General features: G+C 53.2%; 1 protein-coding gene across 1 annotated transcript; it reads left to right on the plus strand.

Annotated features, from left to right (window-relative positions):
- The first annotated feature begins 343 nt into the window (after nucleotides 1-343).
- Nucleotides 344-17,475, plus strand: LOC104307993 (methylcrotonoyl-CoA carboxylase beta chain, mitochondrial). The gene is made up of 12 exons (XM_009909112.2): nucleotides 344-648; nucleotides 4,026-4,222; nucleotides 5,096-5,274; nucleotides 6,089-6,169; nucleotides 7,244-7,422; nucleotides 8,715-8,907; nucleotides 10,675-10,766; nucleotides 12,072-12,228; nucleotides 13,177-13,299; nucleotides 14,484-14,632; nucleotides 15,553-15,634; nucleotides 17,296-17,475. The coding sequence occupies exons 1-12, from the start codon at nucleotides 344-346 to the stop codon at nucleotides 17,377-17,379; spliced, it is 1,821 nt and encodes a 606-aa protein (XP_009907414.2). The 3' UTR covers nucleotides 17,380-17,475.
- The last annotated feature ends 1,113 nt before the right edge of the window (nucleotides 17,476-18,588 follow it).

Consider the following 18,588-nt stretch of genomic DNA (forward strand, 5'->3'; position numbering starts at 1 on the left):
CCAGGGCCATGGTGGAGTCCCCATCGCTGGAGGGGTTTGAAAGATGTGGTGCTGAGGGACATGGTTTAGCACCAGGCTTGGTAGAGTTAGACAGCAGTTGGAGTCAATGATCTTAAAGGTCTTTTCCAGCTGAAGCAACCCAATGATTCTGTGGTGTAGTGGTGACCTAGCAGTGCTGGATCAACATTTGGACTCGATGATGATCCTAATTAAAGACCTTTTCCAACCTACACCATTCTGTGGCCCCTAGCCTCAGGTGTTGTGCCAGCTTCCCCTCCTCAGTCACCAGAGTGTTGTTTTGCCGACAGATGTTGTTTCTTCTCTCCTCAGTTCTTAAGAGCCAATGGCCACCCTGGCCTCCCTGAGCAGGCTGCCTCCTGAAGCCACATCTCGGCTATTCCCGAGGCTGCAGACCGTAAGTCCTGTGTTGGACAGAAGATATAAGGACTTGTGCCGGGGCAGAGAGGCAGCAGATCCCTTGCAGAAGCGGGGCCGGGCGCTCCCCGTGGCTCCCTGGCGTCCAGCCAGCAGGAAAGCCAAGCCCCAAGGGCATCCCCAAAGCTTCCCTGTTTTAGACGGACGTATCCCATCCCTGTATCAGCATGTCTTTGAAGAAAACCTAAAGAACAGCGAGGCTGTCATCAAAAGGTAACGAATTCTTCTTTTGGGGGGGCTTGAAAAACATTGCTGCTCGTTAAGATGGTGGCAGAGCTACTTCTGGCCACTTCCAGGAGCTTTCTAACGTAGAATCAATGCTCATTAGAAAGATCTGGGATAAAAAAGTAGCAAAAAGCAACTTACTTATTTTTGACCCAGCCATTGTGAAGCTTGAACTAGTTTTCTTGCTGCTCTTTTTCTTGGGCAGCTTCTCTGCAGAGGGGATGGTAGCAACAAACTGGAAGGAGATGGATTTAGATGAGACATTAGGAAGAAATTCTTCCCCATGAGGGTGGTGAGACCCTGAAACAGGTTGCCCAGAGAAGCTGTAGAGGCTCCAAGCCTGGAAGTTTTGAAAGCCAGGTTGCAGCCTGGTCTAGTGGAAGGTGGGGGAGTTAAAACTGCATGGTCTTGATTGTGAGGGACTTTTGATCAGGGAGAGATAGGACTGGGGGGATGGAGCAAAACTAGGAGTGGGTAGATTCAGGTTGGATGTGAGGAAGAAGTTGTTCCCCAGGAGGGTGGTGAGAGCCTGGCACAGGCTGCCCAGGGAGGTGGTGGAAGCCTCCTGCCTGGAGGTGTTTGCAGCCAGGCTGGAGGTGGCTGTGAGCAACCTGCTGTGGTGTGAGGTGTCCCTGGCCATGGCAGGGGGGTTAGAACTGGCTGAGCCTTGAAGCCCCTTCCAACCCTAACAGGTCTGTGATTCTATGTCCCTTCCAACCCAAACCATTCTGTGATTGTGTGAATTTTACAAGGGTCAGTACTTAAAAATCACACCCCCTCAGATATGGACTGAGATGCCTCAGGCTGTGTTTACAATAGTGCCAGGTGCCATTGTTTACCATTTATTGTCCCAAACTATTGTGCTGGACCTTACATAAAATCTGGTTTGTGTTGGGTCTTGGAATGCAAAGCTAAAAATGGTGACTCAGGCATTTCCAGATTCCCCCTGCAAGAGCTGGCAGTGGCTGCAGTTCACCACAGTGCCCTGCTGAAAGCAGGAAAATGTCTTTTATCTGTTTGTCCTTAAAGATCAGATGGCCTTTGTTCAGAGGAGTGATCCCTGAGCTGGAGGCAAAGCTGTGGCAAACACACTGTGCCCTCCTGTGGTGGCATTCACAATGTTATTAAAAATCCTTAGCTTTTGTCCTCCCTCAGCTCTTTCAATCTCTGCAGCCTGCAGGAAGCCACAACAAGGTCATGGAGTCACAGAGTGGGGTGTGAAGAGTGGTGTCAAACACTGGGTTTAGTCAAAGATGAGCCACCTTGCTGAGAAATACTCTACTTCAAACAAAGCCCACAGCCCCAGCATGGTGAGGGTAGGAAGGGACCTCTGGAGATGCAGCCAGTCCAAGCCCCCTGCTAAAGCAGGGCCCCCACAGCAGCTTGCCCAGCAGCACAATGCCCAGCTGGCTGTGGAAGCTCTCCACACAAGGAGACTCCACAACCTCTCTGGGCAGCCTGCTCCAGGCCTCCAGCACCCTCAAGCCAAAGGACTTTCTCCTCCTGTTCAGATGGAAACCTCCTGGTTTCCAGTTTGTGCCATTTGCCCCTTGGCCAGGTGCTGAGCACCACTGGGAAGAGTGACCCCATCCAGTTGCCCTCCACCCTTTAGCTGTTGATCAGATCAATGGGGAAGCTGTTTATCCAAGACCCAAATTCGTTCAGATCCCTTTGACTCACAGCTGTGCTGGGTGCTGCCCTAACCAATGACATCTGTATTGACTTCTTCCCTTGCTGACTGGAGCAGCATTCACTACATTTGAAGTCTCTTCTGTGCTTTAAGATGAACATTTCTTCTAGGTGTAGTATTTAATAAGTATTATTATCCAGAGTTCATTACAGTGGAGGTGACCCTGCTGTGGCAGGGGTTTTGGACTGGATGATCTTTCAAGGTCCCTTCCAGCCCCTACCATTCTGTGATTTATATATCTCTCTTACAGTATTTATATGGAATGATGCTATTTACTTACAATAACAGCAAATAAATGCTATTATCCTCCTGTTCACTTAACAACTTCTGATTCTTACCAGGGAAACTCACTGAGGGCAACAGAAGGAGGAAGGCCTTGCCTGGGCTCTTCCCTAGAGCAGCTGGAACAAGGAGCTCACCCACCATGCTGAATTGGGACTGCTGAATTATCTAGCTTACTACTACTACTAAATTCTCCTGGCCTCATTAAGAGCTGCAAGTCAAAAAGTCTAATCACAGAAGGGTTTGGGTTGGAAGGGACCTCCAAAGGTCATCTATCTTTGAGCAGGGACATCCCCCAGTGGATCAGTTGTTGGAGGGCAGTCTCTCTTGGTTGGGTGGTGATGCTCAGCTCCTTCTCCTCAGCTCTCTGCTCGTGGCAGAGATTAATTCTGCTTAGATGTTGTGAAAGAAGTTAGGTAGGGGAGGTGTAGGCAGCACCCAGGGGAGGATGTGGATTCAGGAAGGGCTGTTAGCTGGGAACATCAGCTCCAGGTTGAACAGTGATGTTATTTCAGGTTGGGGGGAGGGCAATTTTTGAGGGACAGAGGTGAAACTGCTGGATTTCAACAGCACAGCTTTGCTTTTGGTTGCCCTTTGGAAGAAGCAAGGATCCCAAAGTGTGAATTAATCTTCATCCTGAGAGTAATGGTTGACAGCAGCTGAACAGGAGCCAGCAGTGTGCCCAGGGGGCCAAGAAGGCCAAGGGCATCCTGGCCTGCAGCAGGAACAGTGTGGCCAGCAGGAGCAGGGAAGTCATTCTGCCCTGTGCTCAGCACTGCTTAGGCCACACCTTGAGTCCTGTGTCCAGTTCTGGGCTCCTCAGGTTAGGAAAGATGTTGAGCTGCTGGAAGGTGTCCAGAGAAGGGCAACAAAGCTGGGGAGGGGTCTGGAGCACAGCTCTGGGAGGAGAGGCTGAGGGAGCTGTGGTTGCTTAGCCTGCAGAAGAGGAGGCTCAGGGGAGACCTTCTTGCTCTCTCCAACTGCCTGAAGGGAGGTTGTAGCTAGGAGGGGGTTGGTCTTCTCCCAGGCACCCAGCAGCAGAACAAGAGGACACAGTCTCAAGCTGTGCCAGGGGAAGTTTAGGCCAGAGGTGAGGAGAAAGTTCTTCACTGAGAGAGTCCTTAGTCATTGGGATGTGCTGCCCAGGGAGGTGGTGGAGTCCCTGTCCCTGGAGGTGTTCAGAAGAGGCTTGGTGTGGCACTTGGAGCCATGGCTTAGTCGTCAGGGGGTGTTAGGGATTAGGTCATAGGTTGGACTTGACAATCTCTGAGGTCTTTTCCAACCTGGTTGATGCTGTGAACAGTCTGCAGCACCCTTAATGCCTACATCCAACCCATAGTAACTTGTAAGGCCAGGTGTTTTTCCTGCAGTGAACCTCTGGGTTTTGACTCAGGTGCTCAGAGCTGCTGGAGGCTGCCAGCAGAGGAGGGGGAGAGAGGGCAGTCCTGCGCCACAGCCACCGGAACAAGAAGCTCTTCGTTCGCGACCGCCTGAAGCTGCTGCTTGACCATGGAGCTTTCCTTGAGCTCTCCCCCCTGGCAGGCCTCAACATGCCCTATGGTGATGTCCCAGCTGCTGGCTGTCTCACTGGTAATTCCTGGCAATTGTGGTGGAGTGGGAAATGGGTGGAGGATATTTGTGCCCTTGCTGGGCTCTTCCAGCATTAGGTCTAAAGGTGGCCGTGGCTTGAGGGCATCCTTTCAGCAGTCTGTGGTGGAGAGGCAGCAGAGAATGGGGAAGGGGTTTGAAATCAACAGAATCACAGACTGGACTGGGTGGGAAGGGACCTTTAAAACTCCTCTAGTCACACCCCCATGCAGTGAGCAGGGCTATCAGTTGTATGTAGGTGCTTTCTAATTGCTTCCCCTGTTACGAGTTGGAAGGCAGCTTAGGTGGGTTTGTTCTCTTAGGTTGCCACCAAGAGGAAGTTTAGTTCAAGTTCTCTGTTCTGCTGCTCAGATGATTTAGTCTAGAAAAGACTGGGAGGGGATCTTCTCAATGCTCAGCAAGAACTCAAGGGTGGAAGGCAAGAGGCTGGGGCCAGACCCTTCTCAGTGGTGCCCAGGGACAGGACAAGGGGCACTGGGCACAAATTGGAACTTCATCTGAACAGGAGGAGAAACTTGCTTGGTGTGAGGGTGCTGGAGGCCTGGAGCAGGCTGCCCAGAGAGGTTGTGGAGTCTCCTTGTCTGGAGAGCTTCCAAAGCCAGCTGTGCTCCTGGGCAAGCTGCTGTGGGTGCCCTGCTTTAGCAGGGGGGTTGGCTTGGATGATCTCCAGAGGTCCCTTCCAAGCCACACCATGTGATTCTGTGATTTTCTTTTAATGCCACTGAGTTTCAGCTTCTTTCCTCTGTGGTGGTTGCAACTTAATCAGCAGCTTCTAGCTCCAAAAAGGAAAATCCTAGCTGTGATCTGGCCTCTTGCTTAGAGAATCCTGATAAACATCTGTGGTACCACTTCCAGGGATTGGGAAGATCTGTGGGGTCTGGTGTGTCTTCATGGCAAATGATGCCACTGTGAAAGGAGGAACTATTTATCCTATTGGAGTGAAGAAGCAATTAAGAGCTCAAGAAATAGCCATGCAGAACAGGCTGATAGCTGTGTACCTCGTGGACAGTGGGGGAGCCTTCCTACCACTACAGGTAATGCTGAGAGCAGTTCACAGAAGAAAACACCTTGTGAGGGTGCTGGAGTCCTGCAGCAGGCTGCCCAGAGAGGTTGTGGAGTCTCCTCTGGAGAGCTTCCAAACTCAACTGGGCACTGGATGTCAGGAAGAAACTGTTCCCCATTTGGGTGGTGAGAGCCTGGCACAGGCTGCCCAGGGAGGTGGTGGCAGCCTCCTGCCTGGAGGTGTTTGCAGCCAGGCTGGAGGTGGCTGTGAGCAACCTGCTGCGGTGTGAGGTGTCCCTGGCCATGGCAGGGGGCTTGGAACTGGCTGAGCCTTGAGGTGCCTTCCAAGCCTGACAGTTCTATGATACTATGATTGTGATCCTGGGCAAGCTGCTGTGGGTGCCCCTGCTTCAGCAGGGGGGATGGAGTGGATCAAGCATGAACATGAGCTCCTCTTTCTCCATGTTTCCAGCCTCAGTCTGTGGAGCATAAATTGTTTTCTTAGTGACTGATGAAACTTCCCTCTGCTCTCCCAGCAGCTGAGTATCCTTCTGGAGTTGCACAGGGTGTAAGGTGAATAAATCCCCCAACAAAGGCTGTGTGTGGAAGCTCCAGGTGTGATTCACAGGATCCTACAATGGTTTGGGTGGGAAGAGACCTTTAAGGTCATCTTGATCCAGCCCTCTGCTATGGGCAGGGACACCTCCCACTAGGCAAGGCTGCTGAAGGCCCCATCCAGCCTGGCTTTGTTGGTGGGTCACAAAGCTTTTGGGAGTGAAGGCTGCAAAGAGGAAGTGTTGGCTTTTGTGGGTAATGCTGACACTCTCTTTGTCTTTGTACCTTCAGTCAGAGCTCTTTCCTGACAAGATGCACGGGGGCAGAGTCTTCTACAACGAAGCTCTCATGTCTGCCATGAGGATCCCTCAGGTACAGTGTCCTGTGGGCTACAAGTAAGTGTAGTGCAGGTAGGGCTCTGAATTCCATTGCAGCTTCCAGGAACCACTCTCAGACACAGGGAGCAATCCTTAAAACTCCCCTTCTCTCTTGGAGGGGGAGATTCAGATCATCTCTCACCTTACAGAAGCTTTCAAGGGCTTCTCAGTATTTACTGGCTGATGGAAAAGCATCAGCTCTCTGGGTTATGGCAGAGTAAATGCTGAGCTCTCTCAAAACCTGTGGTGGTGTTCATGCTGCTATTTATATAGCACCACAGGATTTGAAGGGGCCTGCAGGAGAGCTGGAGAGGGACTCTTTACCAAGGCATGGAGTGACAGGATGAGGGCTGATGGCTTCAAACTGAAAGAAGCCGGATTGAGATCAGGTGTTAGGAAGAAATCCTTGCTCAAGAGGGTGGTGAGGCACTGGAACAGGTTGCCCAGAGAAGCTGTGGAGGCTCTAAGCCTGGGAGTGGTCAAAGCCAGGGTGGATGGGGCCTTGAGCAAGCTGTCTGCTGTCCCTGCTCATGGCATGGGGATTGAACTAGATGATCTCTAAGGTCCCTTCCAACTCAAGCCAGTCTGTGATTCTGTGGTGATAGAATCCCACACTGCTTTAGGTGGGAAGGGACCTCTAAAGGTCATTCAGTCCAACCCCTCTGCAGGCAGCAGGCACATCTGCACCTAGAGCAGGTTGCTCAGAGCCCCAGCCAACCTGATCTGCAGTGGTTGCAAGGGTGGGACTTCTCCCACCTCTCTGGCCAACATGGGCCAGGCTCTCACCACCCTCAGTGTCAAACAACTCTCCCTTCTCTCCCTCTTTTAGTTCAGACCATCCCCCCTTGTCCTGTCACAACAGGCCCTGCTCAAGAGTCTGTCCCCAGCTTTCTGATCAGCCTCTTGAGGCTCTGGAAGGCCACCAGAAGATCTTCCTGGAGGCTTCTCTTCTTCAGGCTGAGCAGCCCCAACTCTCTCAGCCTTTCTTCATCTCTAGATCATTGCTCTCCAAGCTGCAGTTTTCCCTTCTCCTCTCTGCAGTGTCCTGACTTTGGTCTGTGCCCCTCAGGTGGCAGTGGTGTGTGGCTCCTGCATAGCTGGAGGTGCCTATGTCCCAACCATGGCAGAAGAGGTGGTGATGATCGATAAAATCAGTTCACTCTTCCTCGGGGGCCCACCGCTGGTGAGAGCTGCTACAGGAGAGGATGTCTCTGCTGAGGACCTAGGAGGAGCTAAACTGCACTGCCAGTAGGTGAAAGAAGGCTCAAAGCCAGAGGGAATTCAGCCAGTTTGGCTTTAAAGAAGCTCTGGCTCTGTCTTAATTGATGTGACCGAAGCTGGAGAGGGACTTTTGACAGAGGCTTGGAGTGACAGGATGAGGGGTGAGGGCTTCCAGCTGGGAAAAAAGATGGATTTAGATCAGGCATTAGAAGAAATTCTTCCCCATGAGGGTAGTGAGGCACTGGGCCAGTGCCTGTGAATGCTTCAAGCCTGGAAGTGTTGAAAGCCAGCTTGGATGAGGCATTGAGCAAGCTGGTGTAGTAGGAGGTGTCCCTGCCTGTTGCAGGAGGCTGAAACTAGCTGATCTTTAAGGTGTCCCTTCCAACCCAAACCATTCTAGGGTTCATAGAATCATTGAATCAATCAGGTTGGACAAGACCTCAGAGATCATCAAGGCCAACCTGTCCCCCAACACCTCCTGACAACTAAACCATGGCTCCAAGTGCCACATCCAAGCCTTTTGTGAACACCTCCAGGGTGTCCACCTCCACCACCTCCCTGGGCAGCACATCCCAATGGCCAATCTCTCTTGCTGGGAAGAACTTTCTCCTCACCTCCAGCCTAAACCTCCCCTGGCACAGCTTGAGACTGTGTCCTCTTGTTCTGGTGCTGCTTGCCTGGGAGAAGAGACCAACCCCCACCTGGCTACAACCTCCCTTCAGGCAGTTGGAGAGAGCAAGAAGGTCTCCCCTGAGCCTCCTCTTCTCCAGGCTAAGCAACCCCAGCTCCCTCAGCCTCTCCTCCCAGGGCTGTGCTCCAGACCCCTCCCCAGCTTTCTTGCCCTTCTCTGGACACCTTCCAGCAGCTCAACATCTTTCCTAACCTGAGGAGCCCAGAACTGGACACAGGACTCAAGGTGTGGCCTGAGCAGTGCTGAGCACAGGGCAGAATGACTTCCCTGCTCCTGCTGGCCACACTGTCCCTGATGCAGGCCAGGATGCCCTTGGCCTTCTTGGCCACCTGGGCACCCTGCTGGCTCCTGTTAGCTGCTGTCAACCACTACCAGGTCCCTTTGTGCCTGGCTGCTGTCAGCCACTCTGAGCCCAGCCTGTAGCTCTGCCTGGGGCTGTTGTGGTTCTGTGAGGCTGAGAAGGATCAGTGCTGGTTGCAGCTCGTTCCCCCAAGAACCATCACAGAGTATCTTCAGGGGGTTTGGAGAGGCACACTGCAGGTTAGGGTTTTCCCCTTCAGCTGGTGGTGTCCTGCCAGAGTTGGGATTTCCCTGGCTCACCCTGCTGCCTGTTGCTCTTCTCCCCCAGGGTCAGTGGCTGCAGTGACCACTTTGCAGGCTCTGAGGAGGAAGCCTTCACCTGCATCCGGAACGTGATCTCTACGCTGAACTATGAGGCGGTGCCAGAGCAGGCCCTGGAGCATGAGGCTCCTCTCTACAGCTCTGAGGAGCTCCTGGGGCTGGCCCCCCAAGATTACCGCTGCAGCCTTCCAGTGAAACTGGTAAAGTGCCTCGTGCTGTGTCCCTGCAGCCTCTCAGCTCCACAGGAGCAGGCAGCAGGCTCTTCTCTCTTGGAGGAGCACCTGAGATAGTTTGTGTTCTTGCCCCAGCAGCTGCCAGGCTGCCTTCAGTCAGCACCAAAGCAGAGAGCCCTGGGGGGTGCTGCAGTCACCACCCCTGGAGGTGTTCCAAGAAATGTGTGGACATGGCAGCATGGGGCATGGTTTGGTGGCCATGGTTGTGTTGGGTTGGTGGCTGGACTTAATGTTCTCAGAGGGCTTTTCCAACCCAAGCAAATGCTGGGCATCTGTGATTCTATCTCTGGAAACTATTTCAGCTGAAAACCTGCTCCAGAGAATTACAGAGGGATCCAGCTGATCCCATCTGTCACCAGGGGCTGTTGGAGTTGCTGTTGTGTCAGTAACAGGGCCACAGAGATGCTGAGGGGCCTGGAGCAGCTCTGTGAGGGGGAAAGGCTGAGAGCCCTGGGGCTGCTGAGCCTGCAGAAGAGCAGCCCCAGAGGGGAGCTGAGCAATGCTCAGCAAGAGCTAAAGGACCTGAGCAGGGCAAGAGGCTGGGGTCACACTCAGTGGTGCCCAGGGACAGGACAAGGGGCAGTGGACACAAATTGGAGCCCAGGAGGTTTCCATCTGAACAGGAGGAGAAAATTCTTTGTTGTGAGGGTGCTGGAGGCCTGGAGCAGGCTGCCCAGAGAGGTTGTGGAGTCTCCTTGTGTGGAGAGCTTCCAAAGCCAGCTGGGCATTGTGCTGCTGGGCAAGCTGCTGTGGCTGCCCTGCTTGAGCAGGGGGGGGTTGGACTGGGTGATCTCCAGAGGTCCCTTCCAACCTCTAGCACGCTGGGATTCTTTACCTGCAAGAGTGGTCAGGCATTGGCACAGGCTGCCCAGGGAGCTGGTGGAGTCACCATGCCTGGAGGGGTTCAGAAACCAAGCAGACATGGGACTTGGGGTCATGGAGGTGTTGGTACAAGGTTGGACTTGGTGACCTTAGAGGTCTTTTCTTGTGTGTGTTTTGTACTGCTGTTGACTGCCTGGAGACCATGCACCCCTTTGCTGTCCTGTCCTCTCCTCCTGCATCTTTCCTCTCCAAACATCTCTCTTGTAACTAAAATCCCTCATGAGACACTGACTGAAACCCAGCAAAGCTCAGGTGAAACTTCTTTGAGGCTGGGACAGACTCTCAGGCAGAAGCAGAAACTTTTCATGGTGTTGTTCTGGAAGAGATTTAATCTCCCAGGATGTGAATCCAGGTTTGGTTTGTTGTTTGGTTTTAAGGGATAGATTCCTCCAGTTCAGGGGATTGGCAGTGGAGAAGCAGCAGAGCTTTGAAGGCAGCTTTTAAACCAGGCTGGGAAGAATTACGAGCAAGATTCTGCCCTTTCATGTCCACATAAACTGAACTGAGCACTCTAGGGGGTGGGGCACAGGGGTTTTATGCACATGAAGGACTGCTCTGTAACAGGCAAGTGATCTCAGATGGAAGATTTGGCTCAAAATCTGGGGTTGGGAATCAAACCTAAAACCAGATTTGAGGGTGTGAGGGGAGTGGGAGACAGCACAGTGCCTTCTGTGCTCATTTGGGTTGGGTTCTTGCATTATGAGGGCTTGGTGTTTGAAAAGAGCTAATCCTGGGGTAGAATTCCCCTTTTTTTCACTGAAATGGCTGTGGTCAGGCTGCTCAGGGGAGTGGTGGAGTCCCCATCCCTGGAGGGCTTTCAAAGCCAGCCACAGCCTGGGTGTTCCTTTGCAGATCCTGAGTCGTCTGCTGGATGGGAGCAGATTCCAGGAGTTCAAGGCTGGCTATGGAACAACATTAGTGACAGGATTTGGCCACCTGGAAGGGTAAGGCTTCAACATGTTACTGTCAGAATGTCTCAGCATCTTTGTCCAAAGGGCTTGGACAGTGTTGGTGGAGATCAGAGGGCTGGAGCACCTCTCCTATGAGGGCAGACTGAAGGAGTTGGGGCTGTTCAGTCTGGAGAAGAGAAGGCTCTGAGGTGACCTCATTGTGGCCTTCCAGTATCTGAAGGGGGCTACAAGAAGGCTGGGGAGGGACTGCTCAGGATCTCAGGTAGTAATAGGACTAGGGGGAATGGAATGAAGCTGGAGGTGAGGAGATGCAGGCTGGAGGTGAGGAGGAAGTTCTTCCCCATGAGAGTGGTGAAGCCCTGGAATGGGTTGGCCAGGGAGGTGGTTGGGGTCCCCTCCCTGGAGGTGTTTAAGCCCAGGGTGGATGTGGCTCTGGCCAGGCTGATCTAGTGTGGGGTGTCCCTGCCCATGGCAGGGGGGTAGGAACTGGATGATCCCTGTGGTCCCTCCCAACCCTGGCTGATTCTATGAGTTGTGAGTACGAAGGGTTTGTGGTGATAGGATGAGAGGGATTGGATTGAAGCCTGGGGAGGGCAGATTCAGACTGGAGATTAGGAAGAGATTCTTGACAGTGAGGGTGGGGAGGCACTGGCACAGGCTGCCCAGGAGGGCTGTGGATGCCCCCTGCCTGGAGGTGTTCAAGGCCAGGCTGGATGAGGCCTTGAACAACTGGGGCTAGTGGGAGGTGTCCCTGCCCATGGCAGGGGGCTGGAATTAGAGGCTCCTTCCTTTAAGGTTCCTTCCAACCTGAACTACTCCATGATTCTAGGAGAACTGGTAGTAACATACTTGTGGAAAGCCTGATCTTCTCTCCTGAGCTCTGAACTCACTGGGTCTCAGGCCAGCACAGCAGAGAGTGGTCCCAGAGGAATGGTTGTCATGACTGTGTGAAATCCCAGAGCCCCAGCACGGCAGGGAGCAGGAGGAGCAAATCCTTCCCTTGAGGGCTGTCAAGGCCTGGCCCAGGCTGCCCAGGGCAGTGGTGGAGTCCCCACCCCTGGAGGGGTTTCAGAGCTGTGGAGATGTGGTGCTGAGGGCCATGGTTTGGTGGTGCCCTGGCAGTGCTGGGTCAGTGCTGGCTTGGTGATCCTGCAGCCAAAACCATTCCCTGATTCCGAAGGACACCTCTCTGCTTCCTCCTTCCTGCTGAATTCCCCTGGAGGCCAGCTCTCTCTCTCTGTGGGCAGAGATTTCTGTTCTTTTCTTCAGAAGATTCTGAGCTGAAGCTTCCCCATCTGCAGTGCTGGGAAGGGGAGCTGCTGAGTGTCTCTTTTGCAGGCACCTGGTGGGGGTAGTGGCTAACAACGGGGAGCTGTCCCACGACGCCTCTCTCAAGGGCAGCCACTTCGTGCAGCTCTGCGGCCAGCGCAGCATCCCCATCCTCTTCCTCCAGAACACTGCTCCACAGGCACCAGGGCCAAGGGACATCCCACAGGTACTGCACTGCTCCCTCAGCAGCCTTCATTCAAGCAGTTCCTGCTGCTTCTTGTGTTTGAGGGTGCATCTTGAGCGTTGCTGTCAGACTCGATGCGGCCCTGGGCAGCCTGCTCTGGTTGGAGCTGTCCCTGCTGACTGCAGGGGGGTTGGGCAAGATGACCTCTGAGGGTTCCTTCCAACCTGATGCATTCTGTGAATCTGTGAAGGTGGGTTTTTTAAAGCACCTGAAGGTGAGGACCACAAACTAGAACCCAGAAGGTTCCACCTGAACAGGAGGAAAAACTTGTTTGGTGTGAGGGTGCTGGAGGCCTGGAGCAGGCTGCCCAGAGAGGCTGTGGAGTCTCCTTGTGTGCAGAGATTCCAAACCCCCCTGGGCATTGTGCTGCTGGGCAAGCTGCTGTGGCTGCCCTGCTTTAGCAGGGGGCTTGGCCTGGCTGATCTCCAGAGGTCCCTTCCCATGAACTCTATGCTGGCATTATGGGATCAAACACAGTTGTGAAGAAATGAATGGTTGAGAAACACAAGTGTGGTGGGAGTGGAGGGAGTCTAGAAGAAAGACTTGAAGGGGGAGACCTTCTGGTGGCCTTCTAGTACCTGAAGGGGGCCACCAAAAAAGCTGGAGAGGGTCTGTTTGCAAGGGCTTACAGTGATGGGACAAGCAGTGGTGCTTTGAAACTAGAGCAGGGTAGGTCCAGATTGGACATTAGGAAGAAGTTCCTCCCTCTGAGGGTGCTGCAACACTGAAGCAGGTTGCCTGGGGAGGTGGGGGAGGCCCCATCCCTGGAAACATTCAGGGTCAGGCTTGAGGGGCCTCTGAGCAGCCTGCTCTGCTTGGGAGTGTTTCTGTTGGCTGCAGGGGGGGGGTGGACTAAAGGCCCTCCAGAGGTCCCTTGCAACCAATGCATACTGTGGGTCTTTGATCTAAAGCTGTGTGTTTCCCTTGCAGGCAGAGGCTCAGTCCAACAGGTTGAAAGCCCAGGCCTCCATGATGGCTGCTGTTGCTTGTGCTGCTGTTCCCAAGATCACCATCGTCATCGGCGGCTGCTTTGGCAGCGAGAGCTACCTCATGGTATGGGCTGCTGGCCCCAGGCAGGGGCTGGAGGCAGACTTCTGTGCACTGCCCCAGCCTTGCACAGCACTGGTGCTGAGTGGGGCCACAGCCAGCTGGCAGCCAGGCACCAGTGCTGTCCCCCAGGGATCAGTGCTGGGCCCCAGCCTGTTCAATATCTTTACTGATGGTCTGGGTGAGGGCATTGAGTCCATCCCTTTGCAGGGACAGTGGCAGGGACACCTCCCACTAGCCCAGGTTGCTCAAGGCACCCTTCAGCCTGGCCTTGAACACCTCCAGGTGTTGTTAGATCTGCATTTAAGAACCTAGAGCCAGTTCTACAAGTGGATTACCTGAAAGTGTCCCTTCCTGGGCTCTAACCCTGCCTTTTCCAGCATGTTTTGAGTGCTCAAGGAGTTCTTCTCCTTCAGCTGTGTCACTGTGTGTGCTGTTCTCGCTGCCAGGAGGTGCAGCAGGGCTCTTTGCTCACAACTGAACATTTTAGGTGTTTGGAGGAAAAAAGAAATAGGAAAATGAGAATATTGAGGGCAGTGAGGACTGTGGTGGTTGTTGGAGGGCAGCTGTACTGCTCCAGGAGCTGTGTCATTCATACATTCATAGAGTGTTGGCAGGGACCTTCAAGGCCATCTAGTTCCAAGCCCCCTGCCCTGGGCAGGGACACCTCCCACAGGACCAGGTCCAGGTCATTGATGCTTTACAAGTCCAACTGCATCACACTGTGCCTCAGCCTTGATTGTGTCATGCTTCAGCCACCAGGTTGTGGTGGATTTCACAGAGTCATGAATGGGTTGGGTTGGAAGGGACCCTTGAAGGTCATATTGTCTACCCCCCTCTGCAGGGACATCTCCAACTAGATCAAGCTGCCCAGCACCCCCTGACCTGGAATGTCTCCAAGGATGGGACCTCAAACACATCTCTGGGCAATCTATTCCAGTGTAGAATCATAGAATGGGTTGGGTTGGAAGGGACCTCCAAAAGCCATCTGGCCCAACCTCCCTGACCAACCAGCCAAGATGGTCAGAGCCTTGTCAAGCCTGACCTTGAGTATCTCCAGGGATGAGGTCTCAACTGCCCCCCTGGGCAACCTGTTGCAGTTTTCCACCACCCCCATGGTAAAGAACTTTTTCCTATCTCACCCTTCCCCTTTCACTCACTTGGTGCTCTTCATATTTTTTTTCTTCTAGTGTGGGAGATCTTTCAGTCCAAACTTTCTGTTCCTGTGGCCCAATGCAAGGATTGCCCTGGTGGATTCAAGGCATTTGTCCACAGTGCCACAAGCTGGGGACAGTGACTGTGCAGGAGATGAAGCAGAACTAAAACAGCTGAAAGAGAAGTAAGGACATAAAACACAATCCCTGACAGCCCCACTTTTGTCTGTCTTGTAGATCAACACATCCCAAACAAATCAGAGCTGGATAGCAGCCCAGCCTGGCTTGGGTGGAAGGGACCTTTAAAGCTCACCCAGTCCAACCCCCCTGCAGCCAACAGGGACAGCTGCAACTAGAGCAGGTTGCTCAGAGCCCAAACCAGCCTGACCTGGAGTGGTTCCAGGGATGAGGCAATCTGGACCAGGGTCTTGCCACCTTCACATTAAACAGTTTCTCCCTTTTCTCCAGTCTGAATCTCCCTCTTACAGTTCAAACCATCCCCCCTTGTCCTGCCACAACAGGCCCTGCTCAGAAGTCTGTCCCCAGCTTCCTTATCAGCCCCTTTCAGCCCTGAAGAAGCCAAAGCAAACCTCAGTGTGCTAAAAACTACTTTCAGTTCCCAGAGGTCTGCTCCTAGGATCTTCTCAAGGAAACACAAGTTCACAGATTCATAGAATGGGTTGGGTTGGAAGGGACCTTAAAGGTCACCTAGTTCCAACCCCCCTGCCATGGGCAGGGACACCTCTCCCCACAGCAGGTTGCTCAAGGCCTGATCTAACCTGGCCTTGAACACCTTCAGAGGGTGGACACCCACAACCTCCCTGGGCAACCTGTTCCAGTGTCTCACTGTGTCTGAGTTAAAGTCCTCCCCAGCACCATCTCTGCTGATACTCTGCTGTATGCCAAAGAGTGACCACCCCTGAGTGAGGAGGCTGGTCTGTGGGGCAGGGTGAGCAGAGCTCTCCTCTGTTACTTGCTAGACTCTGCTCCATTTGAACTCATTCCCTTCAGGCTTCATTCATTTCTGGGTGGATTTCACTGGCCTGCTGGGCTTGTGGCTGCATTTTGGTGCCTTCAGGCTTGTTCAACACTTTGTCTTCCCCAGGTTGGAAGAAGAAAGCAGTGCATTCTACTCCTCTGCCAGGCTCTGGGATGATGGTGTCATCCTGCCTCAAGACACCAGAAAGGTAGGCTCCTTAGAATGGATTTTAACCTCTTGCTGAGATTCAGTGGCATGGAATCACAGAATCAATAAGGTTGGACCCAGAATGGAGTCTCCCACTTCTTGCTCTGTTTTCTGTGGAGAAAAGCTTTCCCCATCACTCAGTGCAAAAAGTGTCTCTTGAATTCTGGTTATGTTCTGGTGACTTGACTCAGACTTTCCTCACTGAACCTCAGAACTGACTTCACCTTTTCATTCCCTATCCAAATCCTTCTTTTGGTCTTACATAATCTAAACATCTTCACTCTTTTGGGAGTAGCTGGAAGGAACCTTTGGAGATCACCCAGTCCACCCCCTCTGCTCAAGCAGGGCACCCACAGCAGCTTGCCCAGGATCACAATGGCCAGGGGTGTTTGGAAGCTCTCCACACAAGGAGACTCCACAACCTCTCTGGGCAGCCTGCTCCAGGCCTCCAGCACCCTCACAACAAACAAGTTTCTGCTGTTCAGGTGGAACCTCCTGGGTTCCCATTTGTGCCCACTGCCCCTTGTCCTGTCTCTGGGCATCACTGAGAAGAGTCAGGCCCCATCCCCTTGCCCTGACAGGTCCTTTAGCTGTTGCTAAGCATTGCTCAGCTGCCCTCTGGGGCTGCTCTTCTGCAGGCTCCACAGCCCCAGGGCTCTCAGCCTTTCCTCCTCACAGAGATGCTGCAGGGCCCTCACATCTTGGTAGCCTCCCCTGGACTCTCTCCAGTAGTTCCCTGTCTCTGTTGACCAGGGGAGCCCAGAACTGGACCCAGGACTCCAGATGGTGGCCTTACCAGGACAGAGTATAGGGAGAAGAGATCCTCTTTTAAAGGAGGCCTTGAAAGGGATCCAGTAGCAGTGGAATGTGGTTGCTATCTTAAGAGGTCTCAAAGACCAAAGCCAGCTCTGTAACTTCACTCCCTGTAATCACAGACACAGGAAAAGTTGACTTTCTTGGGGAAAGCTGTTTGTGGAAGAGCAGGATGTTCTGCTGGGCTTTGATGAGTGAGTGGGAACCTGAGGAGCAAGGAATAGACTAGACTAGACTAGACTAAACCAGGTTGGAAAAGACCTCAGAGATCATCCAGTCCAACCTCTCACCCAACACCATCTGATCAACTCAACCATGGCACCAAGTGCCTCAGCCAGGCTCTTCCTAAACACAAACAGGGATGGGGACTCCACCACCTCCCTGGGCAGCACAGCCCAATGGCCAATCTATCTTGCTGGGAAGAAGAACTTTCTCCTCACCTCCAGCCCCAACCTCCCCTGGCACAGCTTGAGACTGTGTTCTCTTGTTCTGCTGCTGCTTGCCTGGGAGAAGAGACCAACCCTCACCTGGCTCCAACCTCCCTTCAGGGAGTTGTAGACAGCAAAACAGATCTTCAATATCAAAAGATCTTTAATAACAGCACCTGGGCCTCACAGAATCCTTTAGCATTGGAGTTCTACAGCAGAATGCCTTCCCAGTGCTCCCAAGGCAGCTCCCTTAAAGCTGCAGCCTCCAGCTGGCCTCTGTTGGGCACAAAGGCAGCAGAAACTGATGGCTGGACTCAATAATCTTGGAGCTCTTCTCCAACCAAACCAATTGTGTGTCTGACTGACTGAGTTTGTGGCCAGGACATTTTCCTGATGCTTTGGCTTTCTTGTTTTTCATTAGGTGGTTGCCCAGTGCTTGGAGATCACAGAGCAGCAGAAGCACCAGGTGCTGTCTCCATTTCAACATCCTGTCATCAGAATGTAGCTGCAGCCACCTCCAGCCCATCCACCTCTTCAAGCTGGCACTTGGCTACTCAAAATCTTGACCAGAAATCACTTTCTAGCTCTTTGAGACCAGGAATAAAAACTCAACCACAGCAGGCAGATGAAAATGCTCAGGTGCAGGCCTGTCAGCAGCTTGTTTGTGTGGTAAACCACAGCCTCCTGCTCCAGGAGTTTGTGACAAGGAAGGGTTCAGCCTGGAGTAACTCTACAGAAGCTACAGCTCTTTGATGTCAGTTTTAGCATGAAATGCAGAGCTCAGGAATCACAGCATCATGGAAACTGCACTCTAGCAAATGAAATGGGAGAGGGGGAAAACTAATCCAGCTTGGACATGCAATTTTCAGCCTTACTGTAAGACACAATGGTGCCTGCCCCCTGCCCTGGGCCTTCAGCTGGGATTTCCAGAGCAGCTGCACAAAGGCTGCACTCAGTTTGCTCTGAGGACACCAAAGGAGTGAGCAGGAGGAGATTTGAACCCACAGCACTGCAGCACAGGCTTTTGAAAACCAGCTTTACTCAAAGCATACAACAGAGCCCAGAGACTGCTCCACAGCAAGTGGTGGAGTGCTCAATAGCCCCCTGTCCAGGTGGGGATCAGTGCCAAGTGGGGGTGCTCAGGGTCCATACTGGTACCAGTGCCTTTCATCAGTGACACAGTGGGATGGAGGCACCCCCAGCAGGTTTGCAGATGACACCAAGCTGAGGAGTCTGGTGTGCACACCTCAGAGACAAGATGCCTTCAGAGGGACCTGGAGGACCTCAAGAGGTGGCAACATGTGAAGCTCAAGATTCAACAAGGCCAAGTGCCAGTCCTGCACCTGGGTTGGGCAACCTCAGTATCAATCCAGGCTGTGGATGAAGGGCTGGAGAGCAGCCCTGAGGAGGACTTGGGGTGCTGGTGGGTGAAAAGCTGGGCATGAGCTGGCACCAAGCACTGCCAGCCCAGAGCCAGCCCTGTCCTGGGCTGATCCCCAGCAGTGTGGGCAGCAGGGGCAGGGAGGGGATTCTGTTCTGCCCCTCTGCTCTGCTCTGCTGAGACCCCACCTGCAGGGCTGGGCCAGCTCTGGAGTGCTCAGCACAGCAGAGACAAGGACCTGCTGGAGTGGAGCTTGAGGAGGTCACTGCACTGATGGGAGAACTGGAAGCCCTCTGCTGTGAGGACAAGCTGAGACCTGGGGTTGTTCTGCCT

This window comes from Dryobates pubescens, chromosome 11 (assembly GCF_014839835.1).
Source record: "Dryobates pubescens isolate bDryPub1 chromosome 11, bDryPub1.pri, whole genome shotgun sequence".
NCBI lineage: Eukaryota > Metazoa > Chordata > Aves > Piciformes > Picidae > Dryobates > Dryobates pubescens.